Raw genomic sequence first — 20,979 nt, forward strand, 5'->3', positions numbered from 1 at the left:
AACAGATCTGTGCATGTTCAGGCTAACCTCCAATGACATCAGCCTCCCTTGTCTCCATAGAAACAGCAGCAGTCTCAAAACATTCACTGGTACACTGAAGTAAACTACAGCCATGCAGGACATTGTGGGTTGATGCACTTTAGGCTGGGCAGCTTGCCATCAATCATATGTAGGCTTAAGATTTTTTTATTTTTTTATTGCATGAGGTGGTTCATCAGTAACCTTGGGATTCTTTGAACCCTGACAGAGAGGGGTGGGTTAACACTGGGCGTTCCAACAACTGACAGAAGCATCAGACACAGTCCGGACCAAATCATGCGTGGGTTCATGATAATGGTAAAGACATTCACCGCCAAACACAAGACAAGCGTTCACGGTTTAACTTTACAATGAATAAAGTAAATGGCATGGAGAGAACACTAGGAAAAGAAAATGGCTTTTTTGATGGTTTGGGCTTGTCACATTTCAAAATAATCCACCCCACCCTGAACAAACTTCAAGGAACAGTTCACCCAAAAATGAGAATTCTTTGTTTTCACCCTCATTTCTATAATTTTCTGAGAATGTCACTTGTTTTCCACTGCTGAATTTGGTCCATTTGACTTTCTTTCTTTGGTGTTACACAAAAGGAGTTCAAAAGTCTCAAAAAGTACATACAGTGAATATATATGTTTTTCCTGTGATGGTAAAGCTGTATTTTCAGCATCATTACTCCAGTTTTCATTGTCACATGATCATTTAGAAATCATTCTAATATGCTGATTTGCTCTTTTTATCAATGTTGAAAATACACTCACCGGCCACGTTACAAGGTACACCTGTTCAACTGTTCGTTAATGCAAATATAATCAGCCAATCACATGGCAGCAACTCAATGAATTTAGGCATGTAGACATGATCAAGATGATCTGCTGAAGTTCAAACTGAGCATCAGAATGGGGAAGAAAGGAGATTTAAGTGACTCATGGTCGTTGGTGTCAGACGGGCTGGTCCGAGTATTTCAGAAACTGCTGATCTGCAGATTCTCATGCACAACCATCTCTCAGGTTTACAGAGAATGGTCAGAAAAAGAGTAAACATCCAGTGAGCAGCAGTTCTGCTGGTGAAAATGCCTTGTTGATGCCAGAGGTCAGAGGTGAACGGCCAGACTGGTTTGAGCTGATAGAAAGGCAACAGTAACTCAAATAATATCACTCAGTCTGCAGAAGAGCATCTCTGAACACACAACACTTGAAGCAGAGCTACAGCATCAGAAGACACACCAGTGACACTCCTGTCAGCTATAAGAACAGAAACTGAGGCTACAATTCACATGGACGCCCCAAAACTGGACAACAGAAGATCGGAAAAACGTTGCCTGGTCTGATGAGTCTTGATTTCTGCTTTGACATTCAGATGGTCGGGTCAGAATTTGGCGAAAACAACATGAAATCATGGATTCATCCTGCCTTGTATCAACAGTTCAGGCTGCTGGTGGTGTAATGGTGTGGAGGAGATTTTCTTGCCACACTTTGGGCCTCTTAGTGCCAGTTGATCATCATTTAAACACCAGAGTCTACCTGAGTATTGTTGCTGACCATATCCATCCCTTTATGACCACAGTGAACCCATCATTCGATGGCTACTTCCAGCAGGATGAAACGCCACGTCACAAAGCTCAAATCATCTCAAACTGGTTTCTTGTCAATGTCAACGAGTTCACTAAACTCAAATGGCCTCCACAGATCTCAGTCCAATAAAGCTCCTTTGGGATGTGGAGGAACGAGAGATTCACATCATGGATGTGCAGCCAACAAATCTGCAGCAACTGTGTGATGCTCTCATGTCAATTCAGACCAAAATCTCGGAAGAATGTTTCCAGTTCCTTGTTGAATCTGTGCCATGAATAATTAAGGCAGTTCTGAAGGCAAAAGGGTAAAAACCAGTACTAGCAAGGTCTACTTAATAAAGTGGCTGATGAGTGTAGTTGTGCTGCTTAAAGTCCTATTTACACCAATGATAATAGCTATTACTATAAAAGTTTTAAACCACATGAATAATGATTTCATTTTTTCAAGCTGATGAACAATAAAAACATTGAATCCACCCGACTTTAAAGAGCTTGAGCATTTAAAGCAGCAGACAACAACACTGCAGTGTGCTTATAATAAACATAAAGTTCTTGTTCTTGTTGTGAATAGGCCTTAATAATTTTGTGGAAACCTTGATACATTTTTTTTTCAGAGTTCTTTGATGAATATAAATTTTAAAAGAAAGCATTTATTTGAAATCTAAATTATTTGTAGCATTATTAATGTCAGAAGTCGTATGGATATTAATGGTGCTTTTTTGTAGACCACAAAAGAAAGTAAGTCATACAGGTTTGGAACTTGGACTTGAGGGTGAGTAAATTACAACAGAATTTTCTATTTTGGGGTGAACTATCCCTTTAAATCCACAAATAACTGCACAGAGCTCTCTCTCTGCTTGGAGTTAAAGGGATAGTTCACCTAAAATTTTTAATTTATTTACTCACCCCCAAGTTGTTTCAAACCTGTATGACTTACTTACTTCTGTTGAACACAAAAGAAGATATTTTGAAGAATGTTGGCAACCAGACAGTTGACGTTAACCATTGACTAATATAGTTTTGTTTGTTTTTTTAACTATGGAAGTCAATGGCTACCGTCAACTGTTTGATTACCAACATTCTTCAAAATATATTATTTTGTGTTCAGCAGAAGAAAGAAACCTATACATGTTTGAAGCGACGTGTGGGGGAGTAAGTGATGACAACATTTTCATTTCTGGGTGAACTATCCCTTTAAGATGACGGGGGAAATGCCCTAAATATCACAACCTGTCTCTTACCTGGACTCTTGTCAAGGAAAAGGCAGCAATGTGTCTGCAGTATCCATGGTAACACCTGTGGCAGATGGAGAAATGAAGATGGAAATAGTACAATGGAGTAAATTTCACACACAGAGAACGAGACAGTCAGTGAGTGGAGGGAAGAGGATGAACAGATGAGATAAACCATTTCACTGTGACAGGGGCCATGATAACTCAAGTTTATGGACTCTTCGACCTCCTGATGCTGCATGAGCAAAAGAAAAAAAGAAAAAGAAAAAAAGAAGAAAAAATCACAAACATAGGTACTCCTCCACAATCCACAGCCTAGAGATATTTAACTCTCAATATTGCCTTGTAAAACCCTTTGCATACAAACAGATACGATTCTGTACTTATTCTGATAATGTTACGTTGAGTTAATATTATGTGAGATAGATATACATATGATGTCATCACTGTTTAAGGCAACAGCAGGTGGGTAAAAAAATGATTATGACTATTTATGACATCAGCAGAAACGTTTTTTTTATTTTTTTTTATGACACGTATAATTGCCATCATCTAGTTATAACTGTCTTAAATTCCACTGGAACATCAGAAGGCTACCGATTATTAGAATACTGCTATAATAACACTATTTTATTTCCATATCTGCAATACCTTTTTCAGAGCTGACATTCTCCAGGGGTTCGTAGCATCGCTTGCATGCGGATGTTTGTAAGCACAGGATCAGGTGTGTATCAGCAGTCCATGGCTTTCATAAACACACACGTGTTCAGCTGCAGTCCGTTCGCATCAGCACAATCCCCGCAGACCCTCCGCATCATCCGTCCGCTCCAATAACCCATACACTGCGTTATCATCATAACTCATAAATACATCTGATTAAGACACTGAGCTTATAAAGAAAGAAGGTGGTCATGGTGGAGACGAGGCATTCAAATAAAGCGTCATTGCCATAAATAACTTGACAACTTTTGAGACGTTTCCTCCACTAGGGGGAGCTATAGATAGATAGATAGATAGATAGATAGATAGATAGATAGATAGATAGATAGATAGATAGATAGATAGATAGATAGATAGATAGATAGATAGATAGATAGATAGATAGATAGATAGATAGATAGATTACTGATTACATAATTACGATAAAAATTGTAGGCCTAGTTTATGTAATATCTCATTTGACTACTTTTTGACAATTTTTGACCTAACGTAGGCTACCATAGGCTATATTGTTCTTTTACCGTCCATAATGATATGGAAATACAAAAAGAAAGAAACTATATTAATTCTTTATCAACAACATGAAGTGCTAAAACATTACATTAAGTTATGGTTTCCCAGTTTGTGAAGGAACCGCAGGGTTCGTGATTTGATGAAAAGATAATTTAATCATAAAAACGTAAAATAAAAATGAAAAACAATTAGAAAAAAACACTAGCTAATAATAATATACATTTTCAGACATTAATGTGAATATGTAATCAGAAAAAAAAAAGTATTATCTGATTATGAGCATTTTTAAATTACAATTACTTAAATTTTGGAATCTGATTATGTAATTCAGATTACATGTAATCAGTTACTACCCAGAACTGATAGATGGATGGATGGAGATAGATAGATAGATAGATAGATAGATAGATAGATAGATAGATAGATAGATAGATAGATAGATAGATAGATAGATAGATAGATAGATAGATAGATAGATAGAGAGCTTAAAAGTAAAGTTTTTTACGATAAAGGTTAAGATAGAAAGTTTCATTTAAAAAAAAATTATTTTCAATGTATTTGTATTAAATTATTTATTAATGTATTATCAATTTTACCATAAAGTGACTTCTCAACAGTTTGGTAGATGCCTATACAAAAAAACAGGTTCTATTGGGAAAAAACACTGATTGTTTTTTATTATTGCCCCAACAACATAAAAACTTAAAAGAAAACATTTTTCCATTGCTTTTTTCTTGGTGAGGATGATAAAGGGTAAATGTGTTGCTCTTATTTAACGTTATGTTTGTATGTTTACGAGAATTAAGACAAGAAATCTAACAGTATTCACAGTCAAAATCACAAAATCAGTCATTTCATGATAAGAAATATCTTTCCATTGAGTAAAAAAAACTTTATTGGATAAATACTGTTTATATGACAATGATAAGTTTTGCAAACAGCAATGATCATAAGAAGTGTCACAGGTTATCATGTATAAATGTGATCCATATGTCAATAACATAGGCAAAAGTGAATTATTAATGCCAACAGTATAAAACAAACAAATAAGACCTTCAAAGGGCCTTAACAAATTAAGAGTTATGCTTGATAAATATGCACATTCAACATTAGCAAAATGAATATAAAAACAAAAAAATGTGTGAGAGAAAAAAAACAAATGCTTTGAATACTAATCATTTCACTGAAAGAAAATGGGAATGTAGATGTTAACTAATAATGGTTTACTTTTTATTCAAATATTTTCCCTCAGTTTAAATGACCCTTGAAAGAAGCGTCAAAACAGACTTGAATTTTGGAAACCCTGAATGTGTTTGCACTATACAAAGTTTTAAAGACGACACGAATTTGAACTTTATGAACCGGGAGTTTGGGCTTGTTCTATGAGGTCGGGATGCCACTGCCGATGGGAGGAGTGGAGAGGGGCGGCAGGAGGAGACTCTTGAGTTTCAGTGACATGGCTGCGATCTCTGGGTCCTGAGTTTCATACATCTTTACCAGCCGCGCGAATTTGAGAACACCTGAAAGGCAAAACGCAGAGGTTGAAATGACAGCTTTTTATTAGTGTTTGCGTGTTTTGCGTCCTCAGTCTCACCTTCTCCCTCATTGTTGAAGCCGTATGCTTTGATGACCTCCTGCTGGATCTGAGTGGCTACGGGAAGCACCAGCTGCAGCATCTTGCCCATGTCGTTGCAGGCGCTTTCTCTGGCTTCCTCCATGCGGGCTGCGTTCTCAGGCACGGAGAAAGCCTGGATCACCTCACTGAGAACAACTGCAATGGATGAATGGGACAACAGTTTGGCTGAGTGTTCAAGTCGTTAATGACGAAAAATGTTTGTTGATGAATGTTGTATTCTCGTAGAATTTATTATAAATCTTTTTTTTTTTATTCACGTGCCCTTGTAATCTTTAACTAAACTAACTTCCTTGAAGCGAAATCTCTTCTCTGATGATGTGTTCACTGGCGTGAGGGCGGGACAACCTGTCAATCACATCACAGCTATAGCGAACCACAGCCATCCAATCTATTCCCGATGGACAAAATCAAGTCTCACCCTAAATTTTTTTTGTTTGTTTGTTTGTTTGTTTGAGAAGCCGTTTCTCTCAGATATACGTCACAATAGAGAAGAAAAGTACAGAGCCCCGTACATGACATGCAGACAAAAGTACATAGGCTATATCATAGGCACAGATTAAGTTAAATCAAATTTGTTCCCACAATTAATTTAAATCAAATTCGCTCCCACAAATTAAGTTCAATCAAGCAAATTCGCTCCCACGAATTAAGTTAAATCAAATTCATTCCCATGAATTAAGAATTCACTCCCATGAATTAAGTTCAATCAAATTCGCTCAGACGAATTAAGAATTTTGCTCCTACAAATTAAGTTAAATCAAACAAATTCGATCTCACAAATTAAGTTAAGTGAAATATGTTCCCACGAATAAAGTTCAATCAAATTCATTCCCACAAATTAATTTAAATCTAACAAATTCGATCCCACGAATTAAGTTAAGTGAAATATGTTCCCACGACTAAAGTTAAATCAAATTCATTCCCACAAATTAAGAATTCGCTCCCATGAATTAAGGTAAATCAAATTCGTTCCCACTAATTAAAAATTTGCTCACATAAATTAAGAATTCACTCCCATGAATTAAGAACTTGCTCCCACGAATTAAGTTAAATCAAATTTACTCCTGCAAATTAAGAATTCACATTAAGAATTCACCCCCATGAATTGTTAAATCAAATTAATTTCCACTAATTAATAATGAATTAGTGAGTACGGTTTACTTACTTACTGTTTTGATTTAAATAAAACAGGGGAACAAATTATTTCCTATGGCTACAAAATAACCCCCCCCCCCCCCCCCCCCCCCCATCAAATCATTATTTTTTCACAAATAAAAAATTTGTTTACAAAATATGGGTTGAAAGGAAGTAAACTGCAACAAACAGGGCACTCAGTCATTTAGTAAGTCCGTGCGCACTAGGAATCATATATATCTGACACAGCCATAGTGAGCATCGATGCTCCCTGGTTTTTACAGTGTATTGTGGTACTTTTTAGAGAGCGAACGTTTCAGTACACTGGAAGGATTCTGCGATATGAGATATAATGGCCGACTCCCTGATCAGTGCCCTACCGAACAAGGGAGCTGATTGAGACGCACCCGGAAACAGTCATCAGTGTCCCAATGTCAGTGAGCCAGGGTCCTTAGCAGTGCTGAATTAGTGCACACGATAAACTGATTTACAACCTAGGGATTGAGATGCTGATGAAAGTTTCATTGAGTAAAACTAGACTAAAATTTAGTCAACTAAAACATGGATAAACAAAAACAGGATAGGTTAACAAAATATGATAATAACTAAAAAGGACTAAGTCTAAATAAAAAATACAAGTCATGCCAAGTCGTTAATGAAAACTACGATGGAAAATGTTCGGGGACACATCTTCTTTCCATGACTAAGACGAGAAGACACTGATATCTAAATGGACAAATCTTGTATGCTCGTAGAATTTATTATAAATGCATTTTTTATTCATGCGCCCTCAGAATCTTAAAGGAATTCTAGCTTCAAAACAAACAGTCATTCACTGCCATTATAAAGCTTGGAAGAGCCAGGACATTTTTTTATTTAACTCTTGATTGTGTTCGTCTGAAAGAAGAATGTCATATACACCTAGGATGACTTGAGGGTGAGTAAATCATAGGCTAATTTTCATTTTTGGGCATGTAACATCTCTCTCACCTCTTGCCTGCTCCACAGTGAGCGAGGGCTGCTGTGCTGGGGCAGAGGCCATGACGGCTCACTCCACGGGGCAGATTCACCACCAATGACTGCAATGGCAAATTTAAACAATTATAAAATCGCTATGACATTATTTAAGCATACTCTAATAATCAATGAAGAACACTACATGAGCTTGACTGTTCATCTTTCTCCAAAATAACACATTTTCAACATCAACGTGAGAACACTGGCAGCTGTGTACCATTACGGTATCACTACGTACTGTATTCATAAAATAATAATATAATAATAATAATAATAATAATAGCCTAATAGAAGAATACAATCTCAATATTATTATGGTTGTCCATCTGTAGTTTTCATTGTAGACCACATCAGGTCTTGGTAATAATCATGGGCAAAGATGAAATACCAAACAAATACTTAAATATACGGAATAAATAGCGGAACATATTGCTTTCAATCAGCCTCAACTTATATAGATTATTAGACCCGTGTAATTTTGATGTGTTATGAAGAATGAGACCTATGCAGGGTTTAGCTGTTATCTATCACTGGCATGTTAGTTCCGCTTACCGCGATTGATCACTGTCTCTGAGCTCCAAAGTTAAATATGTCATTATATTTTTCCCTAATTATATTTGTAACATTTCTATGTACTTACATCGTTGAAGCCAGTACCTGATCACAGTACCTCTCCTGTGACGCGCGCACACTTCCGGACGGTACAGCCGTTAAAGTGTCCGTTAGAAACAACAACAACTGAACCATAGAAATAAGATAGAATGGCAATGAAACTATCAACAAGTTATAAAATGGGCGAGGCTTTGAGGCCCGAATTTAGTTTCGGATTGGTGAAGCACGATTGGTCTAAATAATACTTCTCTAATTGAACTCTTCACTGTGTATTTTCAGTCAAATTAAGTGTCACTGTAATTGCCATTATTATCCGCACCTTTGCTGAAAGAGTGTTGTCACTTGATACCTGTTACTTTTCTCAGCGCTAGTCAGACTGGACCAGTAACAGAGGTCTGCGATTACAGACATATGTGTCCATTTAAATGACTTTATACAGATTGCTGCGCGCTTACGATTTCATTTATGTCATATATTAATCATTTGAATGAATAAACTTAAAATATTATATGTTTTATATGATATTGTTTTTCATTGAGACAAAAAACGTCCTGAAATTTGAATGCGGTTAAATGAAGGATTCGCTTTTTGGGCCACTAAGCGCCCCTACAGGAAACACATCTTTAGTGTCATAGTCAACAAACAGTCGTTTGACACAGCAGCGTTTGTCGACCGGTGCAAAATCAGTACGGATACTACGGAAGTCTGGTAATATACTGACACGTATTTTTTTATTTAATGACCACATACATTTTGACTCTAATAACATTTCAGGTATGAAATATGGAACGCAAGCTGGCTGAATTCAGAGCCCGAAAGAAAGCCCAGACTGAAGCTGACAAACCTGCTGTTCGTGAGATCCAGAGTGAAATGAAAGCAAAAACAAGCGACGATTCTCCGGCAGTGTCTCCTGACACAACAGGAGAGTTCCTGAAGCCCAAAACCTGCCCTCAGAGTCCACACAAACAGGTCTGATCGCAACTTAGGCTACTACTGTAAAAACCATGCACAGTAACACAGTGATAAATAAAACTATGGAAGCTTGTTTCCGCCACGGAATAAAATCAAACAAAAAAAGGTAATGACGACCTTTTTCCTCACAATTCTGACTTTTTTTCTCGCAATTTTGATGTTATATCTCCCAGTTCTGACTTTATAACTGTCAATTGCGAGTTGATATTACAGTTCTGAGGACAAAAGGCCAGAATTGCGAAAAAGAAAATCGCAATTTCTTTGTAGTTTTATACCCGAGTTTATTGCCCATTTTCTTAATTTTGTGTAAATATTTCAAAAAAAAAAACAAAAAAAAAAAACAAGTTAGCGTTGCGGGTTCTAAACTGGAAGTTGCGAGAATTAAAGTCTGAATAGCTTAAAAAAGAATTGTGAGATAAAAGTCAAAACGACAAATACCTTTTTAAAGGTTTTAAACCCTTTTTGTTGTACTGGTTGAAACTCTCTTCACATCCTAATAGCAATCAATAATAATAAAAAAGTACATATATCTTCTGTGGAAGTCAGGACCAAAAAAAAGTTTATCCAATCATTGCATTTGGTCTGAATGCAATGATAGGATATCCTACCTGTCTGTCAACCTGTATTTCCAAACCTCCGCGCTGCTTGCGCAGACATTATCAGCGTGTTTTGTGAGGCTATCCAGACAAACTGCTGTCTTATGCTCTCAAAGCTAGCTTTCTATTGCTAGCCTCTACGAAATTGCCTACTCTACCTTTAATGTCTTACTCCGAGGAGGAATAAAGTTTCCATATAAACTGAAAACTGACCATGTCATTTTTGTCCAACTAAATGTAATATTTTCCTGTTATTTCAGGATCAAAGTGATCTTCTGAATACTACATCCGGTTGTTGGCTTCAGCGTCTGGTTCTTACCCATCTGACCCTGTTTAAAGTGCTGCTGTGGCTTGTGCTGTTGGGGCTTTTTTCAGAACTTGAGTTCGGCCTGCCATTTTTTGTCATATCATTATTCTACTGGCTCTATGAGGGCCTTCGAAGCCCAAAAGCCAGACAACCTGGAGAAATGAGCGCATACTCCGTGTTTAACCCTGATTGTCAACCCATTCTGGGGACTTTAACAGCCGAACAGCTGGAAGGAGAGATGGGATTCATGGTAATCAATTCTTGATGGCCAATACATGAACATGTTTAAAAGTCATGCAAACTTTGCAGCCAACTGTCTGGACCACAAGGAAGATTGTCTATATGTGGACTTGGGAAACTTATTTGCATTATATTAATGTATCTCAGTTCTTTAATGGTTTACTCGTATTTACCTAAATAAAAAGCATTATTTCATTAATATAGATATACACATATACACCTCCTTCTTACAGTTTAATCCAATCATACATCTAGCAAATGAGAACAGGTCACATATTTTTAAGTTAACACTCAGCTATAGGTTCTGTTGTCCAAACTAATTTAATATCTGGAGCTGAAATGTATTAGCCTACTGAGTGATATAACTTTTTGATGAATGTATATACAACTGCTCTAGAATAAAATCTCTCAGATTCAGATGTATTTAGTGCTCTTTGACTTAATTAAGTTCAGTATTTGATCAGAAAATGCTATTAAGCCTACTGCTACTACAACCTACTACACTAAAATAACAATGAGGCCTTACTGTACACACTTTTAGGGTGCATGGTTATGGTTTAACTTAAATGTATCTTATGGAAAATAAAGTAGGCTACATACAAAGTTTGATTTATTCTTTTGCAATATGTTACTATATATATATGTATATATACACACACACACATACATACACACAGTATCAGTACACTATCAGTATATTGGATCTACTTTTGGTAAATGTATATTAGTTATGCTAGTAGTTTTAGCTGTGGTATAGAAATTGGAATAGAGAATTGTGAATTTTCACTGCCTATTTTTGCAAAAATAGTTTCTTAGAAAATATGTATGGCCGGTAAATTTTCTTAAGTCACTGGCAGGTGTACCAAAAAGTTAGTTTTAGGCCCTGTATATTATAATTATACCTCTATAAATGCAATGACTTGTTGAAATTGACATAGGGAAACCATATCAACATTCTTTCCCTCACCAACATCATAATTCATACAACAAATTATTGATTTTAGGAAGGTTTTTAGGTGTGTGAATTAAAGTCAGCATGAAACGGAAGTTGTGATATATTTTAGTACTTATTGTGATCTATTGATGTCAAACATGAAACGGCTTCTTGTACAAGAAAAGATGTTGGGCAGAATTGTATTTTGTCCATCGGGATGGGAAGTTATTTTATTAAAGATTACAAGAGCACATGAATAAAAAATAATAATAATGTGCCCTTATAAATCATAATAAATACTGCAGTATTCCATAAAAACAGGAATTTGTCTATTTTGATTTCTTGAAGACTTTAAATGAAGTTCACCCTAAAAATCATAATTTACAAACCCTCACTTAAAACCCGTATGACTTTATAGAATGATAGAAATTTGGGTGAACTACTGCTTTAAAAAGAAAGCAACACAACGGGCACTAAGACACTACAAGACGAGAACTACAAAACACTACGATGTACATAATGACGCCTTCCTGTCCTTCAGTGCTGTGTCCGATAGGAATCTGTGTGTGCTGTCAACCGCTGATCCTTCCTGAACTCTGGACACGGACTGCGATTAAAGTAAGACCGCAGTTATAGAATAAGTCATCAAAATACACAATTATTGCTTAATAACAGTCTGCACCGCTTTGTACGCGAGTAGCATATCGCCCAGGAATGCATGCTGAATAAATGTTGAGAACAAGTTCAAACGATTATAGCTAACATGATTTAAGAGTTAAGAAGTATAGACTTAGCCTATATGTTTTATAAATGTCGTGAGTGGTAATAACAAGTATGAGTTTGAGTTTCAGGCACGAGTGTTAATCATTTGGACGACAGTGCCTTAAAGTGTCTTCCATGCAGATTGTTCAGGAACTTTAGCAGGGATCTTCACCCAGTGCCATTTTTTCATAATTACTCATTAACTACCTATACAGTTCGTGAAGTATTGTTGTCAAGGGGCATGTGCTGACTCTGGTACTGAGACAAAACAGGTCTAGGTCTATTCTCAAAATTCAATTTCCTCAAAATGTGATTTTACTTGCCTATACCTCAATTTGAATCACAACTGTTTAAAACATTCATGATGTGCATTATAAGAACAAATCTAGCATTAACTTTGATGAAAAAAATTAACTGAACTTAGTTCAGCTCCATCTGATGCATTGTATTGATTAGCTAGAATCCCATTCCTCTCATAATGATCAGATAATCATGACATTGCAATACTTCCATTATCTTCTGACTTTTCCCCTGGTTGTTTGCAGGAGGTGTGTCTTTTTGAACTGCAGCAAGGTGTGCTTTCTGTTTCAGCTAGTGTCATGGCGAGCAGTCCTGCAGTGCTGATGCGGTTGGTGGCTTCAGCCTATGCCGTGGCGGAAAAGGCTGGAACTATTGTCCGTAAAGTGCTTCAAAGTGGAGAGCTTGGTATTGTTGAAAAGGTATAGCAAGTGGTGGCATGTGACCAAGAAGTGTTGATCCAAATACATTTCCTATTTGAGATGACAAGTTGATGAATTTAGTTGAAGAAGATATTTTGAAGAATGTTGGTAACCAGACAGTTGACGGTACTAGCCATTGACTTACATAGTAGGAAAAATATACTATGGAAGTCAATGGCTACCATCAACTGTCTTGATTACCAACATTCTTCAAAATATCTTCTTTTGTGTTCAACAGAAGAAAGAAACTCATACAGGTTTGGAACAACATAAGGGCGAGTAAATGATGACATAATTTTCATATTTGGTTGAACTATCCCTTTAACCCCAAATCAGACACTAAAATCTGATTTGTTTAACAAGGGTACTGATCCAGGAACAGGGCTGCCCCTGACCAGAGATTTTGCTATTCGACTAGTATTCGTTAATTTAAGCGTTAAGTTAAACTTACATGGTATGATAAGCCATACTTGAGGTTGATGAATGATAGGTGAACATTTGAATTTCCTGCATGGCATAATTTCCACGTGGACCAGCCGTGTTAACGATCTGTCCGTTTGGACTGCGTAACTTCGCCACTTCCTGTGGAGTTTGTTTTTTATGTGACCCACTGACCAATAAAAAATTTGTCAACTAAGCCTCTTCTCATCGACTAAAGGCCCCGATATACTCACGGTAAAGTTCTTTACCATTCTTAGTTTAGGGGTAAAACCAAGTTTGAAATACATGAGCAGTGCTATACCGTTAGCAAACATCCAAAGCCACCCACACATCTGAGAGCAATGGTTAGATGAGTAAATATGTGCTGCACGCTTTCCTCTCCATAACAAAATAAACACAACAGAATTGAGAAAACGGCAAGCATTTGAATAAAGTGTAAGAAAAGCATCTGATCATGGCAACATGGATATGTTTGCACGAGTTCTGCAATTCGGCACTCTAGTAAAGTCAAGTCAATTTTATTTATATAGCACTTTAGCTTTGAAGTGGAAACCGCACACACCTACCTAGTATGTAATCGCCACGGACCAATGGTTGGAAAGTTTTTCTGGAAAGTTCGCTTTGGCAAGCTGTTTCTAACTTCCAAAACAAACTCCAAACTGCCTGATTTTGTTCGAAATGATGTCACATCAGTTCGTTCTTCGATTTCAGCTTTAAGTATATCGAGGCCTTAACGTTTGGTGGACTATTAGGGGGGAAGCCCTAGAGCCAAGACTTGAGAAGAGAACAGCTGATGAACTAACTCTGGATTGTGAAATTATTTGCTCGTTTTGACATATGCTTATGACATATTTTTGTAACCTTTGCTTTTGGCATAGACAGGAGCTGATGATCTACAGACACTGGCTGACAGGCTTGCTCAGAAGAGTATATGTGCATCCCTGTTGAAAAGCTTCCCTAAAGTCACTATCATCGGGGAGGAGGTGTGTAGGTCTCGTAATATGAAGATGCTCAGCCTGTTTTGGCTCCAAACAGCTGTCTAAACTGCTTTTATTTGTGTAGGAATTACCAGATGAGTCTGTTGAGGAAGACCTGATAGAGAACGGGCACAGCAGCCTAATCCTACAAAAATCCTGTCCCAATCAGTATGCCAGCCTGAAGGAGGAAGAGGTAAAGAGGAAGAGGAACCAGAATGTGGCCATAATGCATAAAACATATAATAATTGTATGTAACGGAGGCAAGCCAGTAAGAGCTGTGCGTGTAAACCTCACTCCCCTGGCCTCAAGAGGCGCACTAGCGATCAGTGCTAGCGGCTGCGGTCTTTAGCGTCCTTGTTAGCGCACCGCCTCCCATGCCGGAGACGCTGATTCGAATGCCACTCGGAAAGGGTCGAGTAGGACCGGTTACATTTGGTGCTTTTTACATTTCGAATCTCGCTCAGGGGTTCGTTTCTTGTACAACGATGTAGTCACTGCTTAACTACTATAGTACGATGCATTGTCCAAGAAATCAACTAGCTAGTCACGACTGTTTCCCAAAACCGAATTGTCGCAAATTGGTCGTTCAACCACGTTGGTTAATGATGTCACGCAGGTGTTGGAGTAATAACTTCTTTTAATGAATCTGTTTGAGATCAAATTAATGTTAGATGTTTTGCTATAAATTACGGACATGGCATCTGAGGACTATTTCTCATTTTTCTCAGTTATTTTGCTTTATTTACAGATTCAATCATAGGCTCGTTCTTACTAGAGCACATGCGCACTCTTCAAAAACTACGCTTTAAATCTCTTGACAAACTAAAAGACGTAAATTACATTTGTATGTATTCTAAATAAAAGATATAGATTGTACTGAATGTCAGCTTGCTTATTTGGCTCAAGATAAGGATTTATTGAGTCCACATGTCATGTAAACAAGAAACTCTGCTTCTAACCACAGGTCGAGAGCTGTCGTTCCAACCACACAACTTTGCGATGCTGCTTGCGAATGTTCGTTGGAACTATGTTTTCGGGAAACACCGACTCATTGAACTATGCTGATAACGACGGAACTTGTGACCATAGTTGGCTAACAGTGCTTTTGGGAAACGCACCCCTGAGCGGGTCGAGTAGGACCGGTTAAATATAGAATATACCATTTTTAAATGAACTTATTCTGAAAGAGTTTTAAAAGAGTAGGAACATAAAAGTAACTCAATCTGGTATTTGACTAAGGTTTCATCTTTATTTTTCAGCTGGTTGTGTGGGTGGACCCTCTTGATGGCACTAAAGAATATACAGAAGGTGAGCAGATAAACAGCTTTCAGCATTACTCAACTCCCACTTCCATTTGAGTTTTGGTCTTTTTCAGCTGTGACTGTAACCAACATTGTGCAATAAAGCACCTGGTATTAACATCTGTTTGGGGTGAAGTGATCACAAGTGATCTACATTTTGTCATCGATTATACAAACCACATTTGCAGGTAGAATTTGTAGAAAGAAAGTGTCATAAATTAATGTCTTGTTATTCTAAAATTCTCCTTCCACTCATTGTCTATGAAGCGGAGCAGAACAACGTCCCATCAGTCCTCACATCATTTTTCCCGATTAAAACAAAAGATTTCCATGTAAACATAGCCATTGACTGTCTACGTTCCACACTGTTAAAGGGATACTCCACCGTTTTTTCATATTAAACTATGTTATTCCCTTAACTAAGACGAGTTGATACATACCTCTCTCATCTCAGTGCGTGCACTTAATCGCTCTGACGCGCGGTGACACCCTGATAGTACTTAGCTTACCCCAGTATATTCAATGGTATCTGACAGCAATGAATTTAGAAGTGACCAAACACATCAACGTTTTCCCTGTTTAAAAACAGTTACACGAGTAGTTAAAGTCATGCCTGATCCTCTTCCCACTATTGACAGAAGTGAGAGGAAGAGGATCAGGCGTGACTTTTTACTGCGCCGATTCGAACTACTCCCAAAAGTGCTATTCCGCCATACATTATAGTTATCCTTTTTAACCCACTTAGAAAAGCGCCACGTTTTATTTTGTGTCACCATACTTGATCGTATAACTACTCGTGTAACTGTTTTTAAATAGGGAAAACGTTGATGTGTTTGGTCACTTCTAAATTCATTGCTGTCAGATACCATTGAATATACTGGGGTAAGCTAAGTACTATCAGAGTATCACCGCGCATCAGAGCGATTGAGTGCACGCACTGAGATGAGAGAGGTATGTATCAACTCGTCTTAGTTAAGGGAATAACATAGTTTAATATGACAAAACGGTGGAGTATCCCTTTAAGAGCACAAGCCTTTAAATTATCCTCCATTGATGGTGAACACGGATGGACATGTCCGTCTGCGAAACAGAGCGAAATACGGACAAGCAAAGTGTACTTCTCTGACAAGAGTGAAGAATGGCTTACTCGCTTGCCACCCAGCCAAAATCCAACTACAAGTATGTATTAGTGGGAGATTGATGTTAAGATCAGATGTAAATGCCCTCGACTGATCGAATCACTCAAGGTGGATGTCGATACCAGGTGTAAATAGGGAGTCACATTTACCATTGCTCTATACAATTTTGCAGATGAAATCCAGTAGAAATTGCATGCTTGGGAGTTTTGTGTGAGGGCGAAAAAGTTCTCTACAAAGATTTTGCTCTTGTTCAAGTTGGTCACACAAACACTGACCAACAGAAAGTTGCTTGGTTTGAAAGTGACTTCTGTGTGAGCAGTACTTCATACAGTGCTAGACTGTTGAAAATTGACCTTTTTTGGCGGCAAATTTTTCCCGAAATATTGCCAATATGTCTGCACCCTTTTTCTGTGTCACACCAGTTGTCCAGGGGTGCAAAACTCAGTTCCTGGAGGGCCAGAGCCCTGCAGACTTCAGCTTCAACCTTAATTAAAAGCATATGATCCAGCTAATCAAGTCCTTAAGGCCCATCTGAAATCATATACTTCCCTACTATATAGTAGGCAAAAAACAGTATGTGACAAAAGAAGTATTTCCAAATTCAAAGTACTCATAAAAGAGTAGGCAAAAAGTACCCGGATGATCTACTACTTCCGGCGAGATTCTGAAGTGTGCATATGATGGACACTTAACTGTCCCATGAGGCCACGGGAGAAGATTTATGAATGACAGTGAAGTGACACTGGAAGGTCACATGATAATGCCAACATGGCGAATGTAGTATGTCCGCATTACATTCATACTACACACACTCATACTATATAGAACATACTTTTTTAGCAGGCATGAAGTAATTACTTATTCAAAATAAGTACCTACTCAAGAGAGTATGCGATCTCAGACACAGGTTTGAACCAAACTCTGCAGGGCTGTGGCTCTCCAGGAGTTTTGCTCCTCTTGAGTTAGTTCCATCCACATCAGAATCTTTTTTTCAAAATCCAGATCTACAGTATATACCTGTACCAAACACCAGTTACCATTTGATTGGCTTTGATTTTTGTCCCTTCCCACAGAATTTCACTTTCAGTGAGGACAGAAAAATGACTTGACGTTCATGTCACGCCTAGTTAGGGACATAGTGTTGCGAGCATGCCCACTGCAACAGCACTATCCCTCCGTTCTCTTCTATCTCTGATTTTTTTGTCTAACTCTACCTCCACTTGACCTCCATATGTCCAACACACCTGATACTGTCACATTGTGATCTGCTCTTTCTTTTCCCCTCTTTCTCTCTCTGTCTTTGTTCTCCTGTCTCTGTTGTAGCTGCAAGGGTTTTGTACAACCCAGTTTACATACAGAAGCCAGTGCAGCCCCACAGAGCCCCTAACCGTACGGTGATTTAATGTTTGTTTTTTTCTTTCTTTTTGAGGCATGAGATGTCACCGTGAAATTAGACAAGAGTAGAAGGTTGCAGCCAATCAAAAACAGCTGTTAAGTCAGGCATTTACAATTTCTCATAGTTGACCAGAAACTACAAATGCATTGCATTTGTGCACTTTGTTGCTGATAAAGTGCAACTGAAAAATGTTTTTTACATTAAGTTATCCAGTGAACCTGTTAAATCTTGTCCATGCATCCCATTTTAGTTGGAAGTTACCACCACTTTATTGGAAAAGTACCTTATCAGGCAGAAAAGACAGGGAATTTTGAGGTAAATATTGGGGAAAGGGTTAGGGACATGGATGGACATGGCACTAAAGACACCGATATACTCACAGCAAAGTTATTTTTTTAGTTCTTCGCTTATGGGTAAAAATACATTTGAAATATCTGAGCAGCAGTATATTGTTAGCAAACATCCCGATGCTGTAAATATGTGCTGCTCACTTTCCTTTCAATAACAAAATAAACACACAACAAAAATGGAAGCAGTGAGAAAACAGAAGTTAAGAAAGCTTCTGATCATAGGGATGTTGATATGTTTTCACCAGCAGTTCGGCTCTCCAGTAAAAGTCATATCACGTTCATATATGACTTCACACAACAGATTATTTGAAACCAGCAGCTTTACAGTGATACACGTAAAAAAAAAAAAAAAGAAAGATACACTGTAAAGTAAAAAGATACACCGGTGCTTATTTCAGTTAGAATTAGATCTTGAATTTCTACCATAAAGTAGCTCTCCAGTGTGTTTATGTTTTTACTCACGGATGCTTGACCTCAATGAACCCAAAAGAAGAAATGAACTGTAGTACATTTCCATGTCAAAGTAAGCAGAGCCTCAAAGCCACACCTACCTGTTCTGTAATCGCTGTAATGTTTACCAGCCAGATGTGAACATTCCTGGAACGTTTTGGCCTGCTTTTGTTCAAATTGACATATCAACAGTTTGTTCTTCGATTTTGCTATAGTATATCGTTGATGCTCAAAATTGCTGCACCACAACTCTGTCTTACTCATACCGTTATAAAAAGGAGGACATATAAAAGAGCATAGAGGGGTTAAAAAATATTTTCATTGTTGGGCTTGACTAATAAGTACTTTGCGTAATGTTTGTTTGCTGTTTCATTGCAGGGCTTCTGGATCATGTGACAGTGCTAATAGGGATTGCTTATAGAGGGACAGCCATTGCTGGAGTCATCAATCAGCCCTTCTACAACTACCAGGTCCAACCGGTTGATGGGGTCACACATGCTACACTACATTTGGTAAAGGCTTGGATTGGTTAACCTGTTTTTTTGTTCTCTCTGTTCACTCAGATTGGGGCTGGTGCTTCTTTGGGCAGAACTTTATGGGGAGTTCTGGGTTTGGGCGCATTTGGGTTTCAACTCCAGGAAGTCCCAGATGGTAAAAGAATCATCACGACCACGCGGTCCCATAGCAATAAACTTGTGACCGACACAGTTCAAGCCATGGAGCCTCATGATGTCATCAGAGTGGGAGGAGCTGGGAATAAGGTGGGACACTAGCCTTGATTCGGCTGAGTCAATATTGGCATTAAAATTGAACTAATCACATCTTCATTCTGGGCCTGCTAGATTATTCAACTAGTGGAGGGAAAGGCCTCCGCTTATGTGTTTGCCAGTCCAGGATGTAAAAAGTGGGACACATGTGCGCCTGAGGCAATTCTGCATGCAGTTGGAGGTGATAGTCATTGTTTGCATGTTTTGCTTGATATTTAAGGTAAATATAAAGTATATTTAAGCGTTTTTTATGTTGTTTTCATATACAGGCAAACTGACAGACATCCATGGTAATGCATTCAGATATGATGCCAATGTGAAGCACATGAATTCTGCTGGAGTTCTGGCGACTCTACGGGATCATCAGTACTATATAAGCAGAGTCCCACAGGCTGTCCTACAGGCTCTCCCCTCTGACTAAACCATTACACGATATTAAGTCATACTGTAAACTTTTGTGCCTCAAAGCTGTGATATGTCCTTGCCATAAATTTAACTGTTTAAGATTATTAAGATTTAATGAGTACATTCACATGTTTTCAACCACGTTTATAAGGGGACCAAATACATTTATTTTAAAACATTTTATTATTTGTAGTAATATCATTTGTAGGTAATTTAAAACAAAATTACTATCAACATATACATTTATAAATACATGTCCTATTGCATATATATGATTATGGTCATAACTTTTACATTAATTCCGTGTTTTGCCTTAAAACAATTTGTCTGACAGAATTGATTATTGTCTTATGGCATTTTTGGTAGATGCATTTAGTTAACTTTAGTATAGTAATACTTAAAACCAGTGTTTTCAGTACTAAGTTAGGCATTTAAAATTAGTTCTGTAATCATTGTATTAAAAGTTGCATCAGGAAAGTCTGAACTACCCTGCTACTCTGAAATGTGGTGTGTGTATTTTTCTTGTACCTTTTTGACAGTTTTGCATCACCAGCCATAACATTATAATAACAGGCCCACAACAAAAGTGCACTAATAACATTACTTTGTTGCTTTAAGACAAACATGACAATGAAATGTGTGCCAAAGCAAACTGTGTAGTAGGTACAACCTTATGATGATGTATATGTATGTAGGTTGCAATTGGTTCTACCACATTTATAAATATTGCTTATCCATCTAGGGGTAAC

General features: G+C 37.7%; 4 protein-coding genes across 8 annotated transcripts in view; 2 read left to right on the forward strand and 2 right to left on the reverse strand.

Annotated features, from left to right (window-relative positions):
* Positions 1–3,118, reverse strand: part of LOC309481662 (disks large-associated protein 2-like) — a 172,737-nt gene extending 169,619 nt beyond the window's left edge. For 2 of the 3 annotated variants that reach the window (XM_082146663.1, XM_082146662.1), the window contains exon 1: positions 2,851–3,116. In XM_082146663.1, coding sequence (XP_082002789.1) covers positions 2,851–3,082 — 232 coding nt within the window. In that variant the 5' untranslated portion in view covers positions 3,083–3,116. Of the gene's footprint in view, positions 1–2,850 lie in introns of all 3 variants that reach the window. The other variant, XM_082146666.1, reaches the window with a different exon arrangement.
* Positions 3,119–4,951: 1,833 nt separating this feature from the next.
* Positions 4,952–8,630, reverse strand: grcc10 (gene rich cluster, C10 gene). Its single transcript, XM_082146745.1, has 4 exons — positions 8,502–8,630; positions 7,835–7,923; positions 5,669–5,845; positions 4,952–5,594 (listed from the first exon to the last, which is right to left on the reverse strand). Exons 2-4 carry the CDS (start codon positions 7,884–7,886, stop codon positions 5,455–5,457), a joined length of 369 nt encoding a protein of 122 aa, XP_082002871.1. The 5' UTR covers positions 7,887–7,923; positions 8,502–8,630; the 3' UTR covers positions 4,952–5,454.
* Positions 8,631–9,083: 453 nt separating this feature from the next.
* Positions 9,084–11,005, forward strand: saysd1 (SAYSVFN motif domain containing 1). 2 transcript variants are annotated; one of them, XM_082146743.1, is made up of 3 exons: positions 9,084–9,181; positions 9,248–9,442; positions 10,302–11,005. In XM_082146743.1, the coding sequence occupies exons 2-3, from the start codon at positions 9,257–9,259 to the stop codon at positions 10,611–10,613; spliced, it is 498 nt and encodes a 165-aa protein (XP_082002869.1). In that variant the 5' UTR covers positions 9,084–9,181; positions 9,248–9,256; the 3' UTR covers positions 10,614–11,005. The 2 variants fall into 2 exon arrangements, with proteins under 2 accessions (XP_082002869.1, XP_082002868.1); XM_082146742.1 differs by having other exon boundaries at positions 9,103–9,442.
* A 1,019-nt stretch (positions 11,006–12,024) lies between these two features.
* Positions 12,025–20,967, forward strand: bpnt1 (bisphosphate nucleotidase 1). 2 transcript variants are annotated; one of them, XM_082146727.1, is made up of 9 exons: positions 12,025–12,140; positions 12,876–13,003; positions 14,323–14,427; positions 14,507–14,614; positions 15,682–15,730; positions 19,437–19,528; positions 19,622–19,819; positions 19,901–20,006; positions 20,095–20,967. In XM_082146727.1, the coding sequence occupies exons 2-9, from the start codon at positions 12,884–12,886 to the stop codon at positions 20,244–20,246; spliced, it is 930 nt and encodes a 309-aa protein (XP_082002853.1). In that variant the 5' UTR covers positions 12,025–12,140; positions 12,876–12,883; the 3' UTR covers positions 20,247–20,967. The 2 variants fall into 2 exon arrangements, with proteins under 2 accessions (XP_082002853.1, XP_082002852.1); XM_082146726.1 differs by having other exon boundaries at positions 12,063–12,140; positions 12,830–13,003.
* The last annotated feature ends 12 nt before the right edge of the window (positions 20,968–20,979 follow it).

Source organism: Leuciscus leuciscus (genome assembly GCF_965113295.1).
Source record: "Leuciscus leuciscus genome assembly, chromosome: 19".
In the NCBI taxonomy this organism is placed as follows: domain Eukaryota; kingdom Metazoa; phylum Chordata; class Actinopteri; order Cypriniformes; family Leuciscidae; genus Leuciscus; species Leuciscus leuciscus.